This window comes from Coregonus lavaretus (assembly GCF_964263955.1).
Source record: "Coregonus lavaretus genome assembly, contig: HAP1_SCAFFOLD_680, whole genome shotgun sequence".
Lineage (NCBI taxonomy): Eukaryota > Metazoa > Chordata > Actinopteri > Salmoniformes > Salmonidae > Coregonus > Coregonus lavaretus.
Genome location: NW_028164815.1, coordinates 180864 through 193215, shown reverse-complemented (window position 1 = coordinate 193215; position 12352 = coordinate 180864). Strand labels below are relative to the sequence as shown.

The 12352-nt window shown below is 42.3% G+C and overlaps 1 protein-coding gene across 1 annotated transcript; it reads left to right on the top strand.

Moving 5' to 3' along the window:
- Positions 1–5998: 5998 nt before the first annotated feature.
- LOC311116600 (F-box only protein 5-like) lies at positions 5999–7745 on the top strand. Its single transcript, XM_084191670.1, has 4 exons — positions 5999–6187; positions 6316–6403; positions 6665–6754; positions 7056–7745. Exons 1-4 carry the CDS (start codon positions 6084–6086, stop codon positions 7305–7307), a joined length of 534 nt encoding a protein of 177 aa, XP_084047796.1. The 5' UTR covers positions 5999–6083; the 3' UTR covers positions 7308–7745.
- Positions 7746–12352: the final 4607 nt, after the last annotated feature.

Below are 12352 nucleotides of genomic sequence, written 5' to 3'. Positions count from 1 at the left end.
AATGGCATATTATTATTATTATTATTATTATTATTATTATTATCTGAAGAGAGCCCCGAAACATTGTGTGCAGACATTTTATGCAATAAATGAAGTAGGTTCAATCTAGTAGTTCTGATCTTCTGATTGGTCCTGATGAGTTGGGCGAGGTCCCCTGCAGGCTACTGTCACTGTTGCATTGGCTCTGAGTCGGGTTCTCTGTCTTCAAATGTTCAGCCTAAGAGAGGGGATTTTTGTGTGTGTGTGTGTGTGTGTGTGTTTAACAGTGATGATGTGTGTGTGTGTGTGTTTAACAGTGATGATGTGTGTGTGTGTGTGTGTGTGTTTGTGTGTGTGTGTGTCCTCAGAGCAAGAACTCGTGAGTTGGAAGAACTGAGAGGCCTATGGCGTGGGTGTTGTCCTTGGCCACCTGCTGACAAGGCTGACAAGATAGGACCCTTTTGTCCATTGTTATTGGATAGGAACAGAACTTATAACCAGCTCCTGACCTAAATAGATCTTAGCACAACATTTTACTCAACATATCATATTCCATATTCACTATAACAAATATATTTACTACGACATTAGCAAGAACCGCCACATCCTCAGCCGGCTAATCCAGTGTGTGAAGTTTTGCGGAGTGTTTGAGTTAGCTTTGCGAGGCAAAGATGAAACTGAGGGCTCCACCAACCCTGGTAAGCCAACACTTTTGAGATCAGTCAATAAATGCTTCTGGTATTGACTTATATGCTGCCCCTGTCTTCATGTTGTTGCTGGACATATCTTTTTTTAAATGTGTGTAGGTCACCTAAATCATCAGAAAAATTGCCCCTCCTGAGAATTTTTTCAGGAGCCGCCACTGATCCTATGAATATAATATCCACAGAGTTAACATTACTATTATCTTTAATATAGTTAAGGTTAACGTTACTGGACTGATCTGATGCTGCCTACGATTAATGTTAACAATTATCGTTTAGTAGTGTCAAAGTCGCGTCAATTCAAATCTGGTATTAGGAACAAAAGAGGTCAACACGACTTCTAAGATATACTAGTTATTTTAATTAATGCAAAAACCTTCAATGGTAAACAGTGGAGGCTCCTGAAAAAATTCTCAGGGGGGGCAATTTTTCTGATGATTTAGGTGACCTACACACATTTAAAAAAAGATACAGTGGGGGAAAAAAGTATTTAGTCAGCCACCAATTGTGCAAGTTCTCCCACTTAAAAAGATGAGAGAGGCCTGTAATTTTCATCATAGGTACACGTCAACTATGACAGACAAATTGAGAAAAAAATATCCTGAAAATCACATTGTAGGATTTTTTATGAATTTATTTGCAAATTATGGTGGAAAATAAGTGTTTGGTCACCTACAAACAAGCAAGATGTCTGGCTCTCACAGACCTGTAACTTCTTCTTTAAGAGGCTCCTCTGTCCTCCACTCGTTACCTGTATTAATGGCACCTGTTTGAACTTGTTATCAGTATAAAAGACACCTGTCCACAACCTCAAACAGTCACACTCCAAACTCCACTATGGCCAAGACCAAAGAGCTGTCAAAGGACACCAGAAACAAAATTGTAGACCTGCACCAGGCTGGGAAGACTGAATCTGCAATAGGTAAGCAGCTTGGTTTGAAGAAATCAACTGTGGGAGCAATTATTAGGAAATGGAAGACATACAAGACCACTGATAATCTCCCTCGATCTGGGGCTCCACGCAAGATCTCACCGCGTGGGGTCAAAATGATCACAAGAACGGTGAGCAAAAATCCCAGAACCACACGGGGGGACCTAGTGAATGACCTGCAGAGAGCTGTAACAAAGCCTACCATCAGTAACACACTACGCCGCCAGGGACTCAAATCCTGCAGTGCCAGACGTGTCCCCCTGCTTAAGCCAGTACATGTCCAGGCCCGTCTGAAGTTTGCTAGAGTGCATTTGGATGATCCAGAAGAGGATTGGGAGAATGTCATATGGTCAGATGAAACCAAAATATAACTTTTTGGTAAAAACTCAACTCGTCGTGTTTGGAGGACAAAGAATACTGAGTTGCATCCAAAGAACACCATACCTACTGTGAAGCATGGGGGCGGAAACATCATGCTTTGGGGCTGTTTTTCTGCAAAGGGACGAGGACGACTGATCCGTGTAAAGGAAAGAATGAATGGGGCCATGTATCGTGAGATTTTGAGTGAAAACCTTCCATCAGCAAGGGCATTGAATATGAAACGTGGCTGGGTCTTTCAGCATGACAATGATCCCAAACACACCGCCCGGGCAACGAAGGAGTGGCTTCGTAAGAAGCATTTCAAGGTCCTGGAGTGGCCTAGCCAGTCTCCAGATCTCAACCCCATAGAAAATCTTTGGAGGGAGTTGAAAGTCCATGTTGCCCAGCGACAGCCCCAAAACATCACTGCTCTAGAGGAGATCTGCATGGAGGAATGGGCCAAAATACCAGCAACAGTGTGTGAAAACCTTGTGAAGACTTACAGAAAACGTTTGACCTGTGTCATTGCCAACAAAGGGTATATAACAAAGTATTAAGAAACTTTTGTTATTGACCAAATACTTATTTTCCACCACAATTTGCAAATAAATTCATTACAAATGCTACAATGTGATTTTCTGGAATTTTTTTCTCATTTTGTCTGTCATAGTTGACGTGTACCTATGATGAAAATTACAGGCCTCATCTTTTTAAGTGGGAGAACTTGCACAATTGGTGGCTGACTAAATACTTTTTTCCCCCACTGTATGTCCAGCAACAACATGAAGACAGGGGCAGCATATAAGTCAATGCCAGAAGCATTTATTGACTGATCTCAAAAGTGTTGGCTTACAAAAGCAAAATAAGTTATCACAGTAAAAACAATCAAGGGTGTTCTTTCACATTCCTCAACACTGCATAAACAATATGCATTTCCATAAACAAATGAAATATCAGCTGAAAATACAGCATCTTGGTATTTGTTCAGATTGCAGGATCAACAAGAGCTTTTGCCACATTTTTTGCCTCATGGTTGAATTGGAAATATGTGCACCTGAGCATAATTCACAACAAGCAAGCAGGAGCTTTTGATAGAGGCTACTGAAAACATTGATGCAAGTTATTGGTAATAAGAAATTTTTATAGACTTCCATATTCTGCCCTCTTGTATAGATTTGTGAAAATGAACAGTGATAGACATTTTGCCTGAAAACAGAATTTGAAAATAATTTCTAGAAAAGGTAAACACAGCTATCTGTATGGCTTTGTAAAAATGAACAACTATATTCTGGCCAATTGTATAGATTTGTAAATATGAACAACCATATTCTGGCCAATTGTATAGATTTGTAAAATGAACATGAACAGATTATTATTTTTTTAAAACTTTTTTTAAAATTAAAAATAACTATTTTAAACAACATCAACTGTGAACTGATTTGGGCGTGTGTGTGTTAAAGAGACAGACAGGGAGGGACAAAGAGAGAGAGAGGCTACATTACTTGTACTGAAACTGTTCTCTTCTCTCTTTCAATGCAGCAAAGCGGTCAATGACTTTCTCATTGAAATCAGGCATGCTGAGGACTAGTTCCCTCTCCATGGAAAGCATGGCCAGTGCATTCAGACGTTCCTGGCCCATTGAATTTCGCAGGAATGTCTTAACTCGTGTCAAAGTTGAGAAACATCTCTCAGCTTCAGCTGTTGTCATGGGAGTAGTTATGAGGATGTTCAACAGAGTCACAGTCTCAGAGAACGTCTCCTGGAGGTTGTAGCTCATGAGAACCTGGTACAGTGCCAGTGCACCACGGTTTGACTTTCTCGTCGTCGGCAAAAAGACCGTTCAGTCTCTCCAAAAGCACACTGGCGATTGAGACTGAGGTTGATTCCGAGATGGGAAGGAACTCAAAAAAGCGCTCCTGCACTTTGTGGTTGCTATCTATGTACCTCAGCACAAGCACCAGCTGTGTCTGTGTAGAAACGTCCGTGGTCTCGTCAGCTTGGATAGCTACGAAGTTCGCCGACTTCACCTCCTCCACAATATGTTCCCTCATGACCGCTAGCATACACTCCAGTAGCTCTGAACGCTAGCCATCTTTTGATAGTAGTACGTGAATTGATTGACGCTGCTACCCGCTCTTTTCTTAGTTACGTTCATGGTTATGTTACGTATGACGAAAGCGCGTAAGTGCAAGCCCTCAGAAACCCATAGAGATTGTATTGAAAGCTCTGATATTTGAAAAAAAAAAAAAATTTACATGAGAGGCTATGACAGACTTCTGGGGCGATTTTCAACCTGACTGAAATCGCCCCAAAAGGGGCGGGGCCATTTGAAGCACGACTTTAGCCTGATTGGACATTTAGTGGCAGATCAGACGTCTAGATTAGAACACTGATAACTACTGTTGCCGTGATATAATTGATTTGAAAAAAAATCCCTTTTCCCGTTTGGCAGTGCGTCGCCCATATCGCCCTAATGAACACACCGCCCCTGATGGTAAATATGATGTTTCGTATATACGGGCTCTCTGAGATGTCTCGCAGGACACCCCAGACAACTAAAAACATTGTTCCAGATTCAATACTCAAATACTCTGACAGAGAAAGTTTCCCACTTCTCTGCTGGCCAATTAGAGTAAAGACTTGAGCGTGGTTTAAACTTTCTCAGCCAATCCGTTGGTTCAGGGGTTGGTCTCATCTCCTCGGCGCCATTTGTTGCACACTTCAGCCAGGCACAAGATTATCATAACAACCTATCATAGTGAGAAGAGCCAGCTCCCTTAGACATCATTCCTATGTCCAAGGAAGGTTCACAGATCACAAAGAACCAGTATAGTCTAGCATTTGAAGACACAATCCTTATCTTATTTTACCCCCTAAAACAGCTCTTCACATCAATCACAGCCTTGCCAGGTGTCACAGCCTACATTAGGCCAGTCAAGAATGCATTCTTTCTAAGTTAGTCATCCCATCAATTTAGGATAATAATAAATCCCCAATAGTAGTTAACTATAATATTTTACTCTAAATTAGTTGGCTAGCCGGTTAGCTAACCTGGCTAGCTAGTTAGCTATGCTGCAAGCTAAATTGGGGGGAACTAGGGTAGGGCGCCCTTTGATTTGGAGGGATTGCAGCTCTAAATTGTCCTAACTTTTTCATCAACCAAAACAATATCTAGCTAATGTTACATTTTAGAGAATGTAACTAACTCTAGTATGAGTGTGCAATCCACGGTGGTTTGATACAACGTGTTATGTAGCTACTGTAGCTAGCCAGTTTGTCGCGTTTTGATTGAGATGAAACTGGCTAATGCACCGTTTTATTTTCTCTTCCTCAGGGCTACAATTTGGGACCACAATCAGTCATTTAAAAATGAAGTGTCCGTCCAACTACGAGGAACCCCGGTTTCCATGCAACATGGAGAAACATGTCACATACGGCGGCAGGTAGCTTAGTGGTTAAGAGCGTTGTGCCAGTAACCGAAAGGTCGCTGGTTCTAATCCCTGAGCCGACTAGGTGACAAATCTGTCGATGTGCCCTTGAGCAAGGCACTTAACCCTAATTGCTCCTGTAAGTCGCTCTGGATAAGAGCGTCTGCTAAATGAAAAAATAAATAAAAATAAAATAAAAAATAAACATACAAGGAGTCGGGCCTGAAAACCTCCCCACTAAAGGAATGCGTCCAAGTAGTAGTCAAACCACAGCTCTCACCATGTGTCACCACCGCTGCCAACTTTTGCCTCAAGGATGATGTGAAAGGTGTTCACAATAAGGAGAACAACCAACATGATGGGGTACTTGACGAGGTAAACCTAGGCTGTGAAGCATTCGAGGACAGCGGTTTCCTCTCTTTACAGAACAGCCAGATAGAGGACGTTGATAACATAAAGGAACTAGAACAGTCTCCAGGACAGGATATATTCTCCCCATGTACTCCAGTTGCTGATTATCACAAGGCTAAGCATACTGCCTCAAAACTCCCCATACTGAAGTTTCAACACGCTGTATGCCAAGATCTCGCCAACAGTTTCAAGAGGACCCATAGCTATGACTGGTCTGTCATTAGCCGGCTAGCAGAGGACTCCGGCCTTGAAAGGGTTTTGGGTGGGAACATGGGCCTTGAATGTATGGCTGTTTTAAAAGCACTGCTGGAGAGGGACATGAAGCACATCCTCACCAGGATCCTGCATCTGCTAGGAGATGTCGACTTGATAAGGTAAATGACAAATGTAATAAGGTAAACATGTGACCTTTACTGGTCCTATGACAATTGTACAGGTTTTTCAACATGGAAATGTTTTTATACTCTTATCATGTATTCATTCATGGTGGTTTTCTTCACAGCTGTAGAAAAGTGAGCAAGACCTGGAGAAAAATCTACCAAGACAAGTCTGCACTCCGTAGATGCGACCAGGCTAAACAGAGACTCAGGGTAAGCGCTAACATTTAACTGGGGTTCCTTTAGTCATTGTATACCCTTTATCAGGTGTCAATGGTTTTGAACCACATTGATGGTTTGTTTTTTTTAGCTTGCAGAGGCTCCAAACTTTGCTAATCCCTTATGCTGATATGTTCTTAATCTGGATTCATTTACAGGGGCTCCTTCAAGTACTTCAATCTTAATTACCTAACCATAGGGTAATCCACTGCATGAATATTGTTTGGTAAATGGCAATGTCCGTTTTTGTTGTAGGACCCAAGAACTTCTGTAGGACTGGAGAATGTCGGCTCTTTGACACGAGACGCCGCCCTGTCCCGGGTTGTAATGACCTGTATGCAGAGGGTAGCTTCAACCCCTTATCCATAAGTCTAGCTATAGGATGCTCTCCCAGAGAGAAGGCACACCGTCGCTGTACTGCTCCCAGCAATCTCGCTTCAGAGAATACCAAGCGGTGACGGTTGCGCTATTCACTTTGCATGTAAAGGTTCAGAGGACATGATGGTGCTCAGTGTGTGTACTTATTGAGAGTTGGTGTCACCCTTCAATCAGTTCTAAGAAAGTAATTGACATGTTCATGTTACAAATGATACAATGAGTGAGTTATGCTCCGTAGCCTTATACATTCTTTGCTTGTGTTCTCTAGGCTGCCAGTTTGCTGAAGCAGCACGAGTCGCTGAAGCCCTGTAAGCGCTGCGGCTCTCCTGCCAAGCACAACGCAGATGCCATGAGGGCCACCTGTACCCGCCTCAGCTGTGCCTTTGACTTCTGCACCCTGTGCCAGGGCCCTTTTCATGGCTCCTCAGCCTGCCACACAGGGCTGGCCCGGGGGCCTAGCAGCTCCAGAGCCATCCTCATCGGCAGCGCTCGCAGCAAGAGGAACGTCAGGCGCCTGTGAGATCAACGCCGCCCTGGATGAAGACTCAATAACGCACCTTTTTTAAAAACCAACTAAATTTTAACTATTATTTAGTAGTTTTATTCATGGACCTTTTAGCCCACTGCCTCCTCTCCACATACCAAAGGGATCTCGGCTATTGGAATACCCTGTATTAGAACACATTGTATTCTGTGACAATCCCGTGATGCCAGGTATTCGGCATTTGTCGTCAGAAAGCGACAATCTTACTGGAAGCCAAAAACAGAATGTTTACCTGAATTGTACATTCATTTTATATTTCTTAATGGAATATCCGTCCGTAAATATATTTGTCTGTTAAATGTGAAATGTAAATATTTATATTGTTGAAATAAATTTATCTTTTGCGATTTTCTAAATTGTTTTGTTTTTCTCCCAATTTATTTTTCTAAGCTACATACCGCCAGAAAACGCGCATGCATGCACAAACTTATTTTCTGAATTTAATCAAGCCGAGCATGTCACAATGCCACTTGCTTCAAAAGAGCTGACAACTGGTGAAACTAAGCCATTCATCCATTGGTGCCATACTGCAATGTATTTTCCAATGTAATTGGTAGTCCAGTCTTGTGGCTTTAACAAAGGTCTGCGGCCTCAACATGTCACCTCTTTTATAAAGGAGTAATGAAGCCATTGATGCCAATGAATTCATGAAAATGCATTACTTTTTAATTACAAATGAATTTCCACCAAGCTGCAAATGATTAACCTCAACTATGGCTCTCTCCTCTTGCTCCTCTCCCACATACTGCACAGAATTTCATATGCTTCTCTGAAATCCTCCGATTACTCACTATCTGGAAAGATGCATTGTTAACCTTAAGGAGTTGAAGACTAGGCATAGCTGAAAACGGACATTCTTTACACATTGACACCAGTGATTCATACTCCCTTCATGGTCAATGATTTCAGGCAATTAAGATATCATCAGTACATTGCTCAGGATAGCCGCTCAGTGGATTACTCTACTGAGGGTTTGATAATGTGCTATATCCGACTGACAACAGACCCATTATTCTAACAGTTTAGAATGAGGTGCAATTTGTTTTATGGTTCCTCTGTATGCCCATCGGAGTGGAGCCAAATCACACCTGTCTAAAAGCAACTCATGAGGTCCATGATAAGTTGACGACCCTCATTTTTTATGCAGACTAAAGGCTACATCATGTCAAACAAATTACTGGTATTCTCCAATAAAATCAAATTGGATGTGTAGGCTTATCTGTAAAGTTCATGTGTTTTTCACATATTGGGGGCATTTCATAATTGAGAAATGTAACAGCGATACTATACTGTACGTTCAATTAAAAAGTCTCTGGGTAATACAAACACAATTTCTCCCCAGTCTGACTAAAATTGATTTCATAGGCCTTATCTGCTGCCTGAAATAATCAGTGGTGCTTGCTCAAAGTCTATATGGTAAAGCAACGGGCCAACTTATTTCACAATTGTATCATCTTTCAATAGTGAAACATAATGCTCTCTGTGCATTAAAAGCATTTTGCTGTCACTCAAAAGAGATGCCTTTGTTTTTCTCCTGCAGACCCAATACATCAGTGGTTTTTCCAATTAGCCTTCCTCTCAGTGCACGTCCTCCCAGTCCATCGGTGTCTGGCCACAGTTGTGTCAGCTCCCTCTGTGCACCTCTATCCTGGGGTTGCTCTCTATTGCTGCCTGCTACACAAAATGTCAATGTGCAGTTGACCGTTCCGGCATGTGTCCTGCCAGCCGTGGTGACAAGTAGCCATTTTTGTGACTTCCCCCTCCTGCTCTGGGCAACGCCCTCGGGGGTGGAACTACACTGAACAAAAATATCAACGCAACATGTAAAGTGTTGGTCCCATGTTTAATGAGCTGAAATAAAAGACCCCGGAAATGTTCAATATGCACAAAAAGCATATTATTCAATATGCACAATTGCATTTTATCAATGGAAATTTGAATGCACAGAGATACCGTGACGAGATCCTGAGGCCCATTGTTGTGCCATTCATCTGCCGCAAAACCCTCATGTTTTAGCATGATAATGCACATCCCCATGTAGCAAGGATCTGTCCACAATTCCAAGAAGCTGAAAATGTCCCAGTTCTTCCATGGCCTGCATACTCACCATACATGTCACCCATCGAGCATGTTTGGGATGCTCTGGATTGACGTGTACGACAGCGTGTTCCAGTTCCTGCCAATATCCAGCAACTTCACACAGCCATTGAGAAGGAGTGGGACAACATTCCACAGGCCACAATCAACAGCCTGATCAACTCTATGCGAAGGAGATGTCGCGCTGCATGAGGCAAATGGTGGTCACACCAGATACTGACTTGTTTTCTGATCCACACCCCTACCTTTAAAAAAAAAGGTATCTGTGACTAACAGATGCATATCTGTATTGCCAGTCATGTGAAATCCATAGATTAGGGCCTAATTAATTTATTTCAATTGACTGATTTCCTTATATGAACTGTAACTCAGTAAAATCGTTGAAATTGTTGAATGTTGCGTTTATATTTTTGTTCAGTGTAACTAGCACTTTTCCTCCCCCTCTCAACCGCCCCCTGTTTATATCTTCCACTAATAGATTGTAGTGTAAAGGAGAAAAATATTATTCATATATGTAGAGTATACAAAGAAGAAGATGCGATGCCCTAGGCTACCACTGAGTCAAACAATCAACATGTTGGCCGCTCAAATGACTGATAACTGTTGATTGGGATTTTCTGTCCAATTGGATTATAGTCACTATTTCTCACCTTCACAGAAGCGTTCTTATTCTAGATAGGTTCTTAAAGTAAGGCCATACACATTTACTTAAATGTTGAACGGATTCCCCTCTTCAATTTAATAAAAAAAAAAAAAAAAAAAATATCTGAAAAAGTGATCCTGAGGCCCATTGTACTGAAAAAGTGCACGATTAGAGGATGCTTCCAGTAAAGAGATACACAACTTCCTCTTGGATTATGGCTGAATTATGCCTCTTTTAGCATCCCCAAGAGGCTATCATCTCTTAAAGTTGGTTGCCAGGTGTTGAACTAAGGTCACTATAGTATTTTAACAAGAAGGTCCACTTCTTGATTTGTATTTGCTTGCCACACAATCTGTTAAACATTTATTTACATTTGTATGGCCTAAATACTGAAAAAATTAACTAGGAATCTGTCTCATTCCATTATTTGTTGTGAACAGTTATTTGACTTATTAGTCCAAAAATAGTTCTGACATTAAATGTGACATTTTGAGTATGACCCACTTCTGATGTATTCCTGATCGGTCCTTATACTAAAGTCAGTTGTAGAGATTTAGATTTAGTGAATAGAGTATCGCCCATCCTAAATTTGAACATTTTCCAAAATCACATCTTTAATTTTCTCAGTGCATCTTGTGACCTCAGGGTATAAAAAAGGGTTGGAATTCTGTGAAACCAGCCAAACATGGACAGGAATGACTGTGAGTTGAAAGGAGACAGCCTTTGACTGTGAGTATGTATCAGATGGCCTTTGTGCTCTAACCAGATGATACATCTTTTAGCTGCCCTTTCCAGGACAGATTATCACATTGGTCATTTATTTCTCTGATTTATTGAACTCCAGCAACACTGGGACACTTCTCCAAATGAAACCTCACAATTGAAGTCATTAGACTTTCACACAATCAGGTGTTTACCTACCCTGTTTAGGTCAACAGTGGTCGTGTATGAGTCATACGAGGCATACTACAGTAACTTACTTTAATTGATCTGATTCGGACAATTTTCAGATATTCTCTTTTTTTCCCATGCCAAATCAGGCAAGTTCCATGATTGTGTTTGCCAACATCTGCAGCGAGTGTCTTCTGTACCTGATAACAGCAATACCTTCCCTGTGTCCACAAAGATGCAGAGGTCGATATGATGTATGTGTCGTGACCATCTTTGTATCTGTGCCATTATAGCGGCTTTGACAGCATGGCAAGTGCCATTGAGGCTATCTCCATTTTGAAGTAGGACATTTTCTTCTTCACGATTGGCTGATCCCTCCTAATGACCCGGTTGGACGTGACTCCAACAGGGTCACCAGGAAGGATCAGCCAATGAAGCTGGAAGTCCCACCCAGTTGACTACATTAAAATGATGGAAGCCCTCAATGGCGCTGCACATGCTAAGACGGCCTTTTGGCCACTAGATGTCTCTATCATTCATTATGACCATGACCTTCAAGTCTGCCACGGCCTTTTAGAGCAGTTTGACACTGAAACCCAGCGGCCAGAGACAACAGCTTATACAATGAGCCTGAAGGACAGTTTCATGAGTCCCAGAGGAATTCTGAACATATGCCTCTGTAGGGTGGCTGAAGGAGCATTGTGATCTACAGATCTTCTACTCTACTAGAACATTGGTAATGCTGGCTCTTTGATTGGGTCATTTTCCCATCAAAGAGCCATTTCGCTAGCCTGACTACCCACCCACCATGGCTCTGGCCCAACGCCACGCCCACTTGCGTTTCTTCTCTACCACGAGTCTGGATTTGTTTTCCTCTCCGACGTCTTCTAGCGATCACATTCTGACCATTCTGATTGGTCCAAGAAACCGACAGGTTGGGCCAACATGATTCATAAATCATTTTACATTACATTTTACATTTTAGTCATTTAGCAGACGCTCTTATCCAGAGCGACTTACAGGAGCAATTAGGGTTAAGTGCCTTGCTCAAGGGCACATTAACGTCATTTAGCAGACGCTCTTAGCCAGAGCGACTCACAAATTGGTGCGTTCACCCTATAGCCAGTGGGATAACCACTTTACAATTGGGGGGGGGGGGGGGGGGGGGGGTAGAAGGATTCCTTGATCCTATCCCAGGTATTCCTTAAAGAGGTGGGGTTTCAAATGTCTCCGGAAGGTGGTGAGTGACTCCGCTGTCCTGGCGTCGTGAGGGAGCTTGTTCCACCATTGGGGTGCCAGAGCAGCGAACAGTTTTGACTGGGCTGAGCGGAAACTATGCTTCCGCAGAGGAAGGGGAGCCAGCAGGCCAGAGGTGGATGAGCGCAATGCC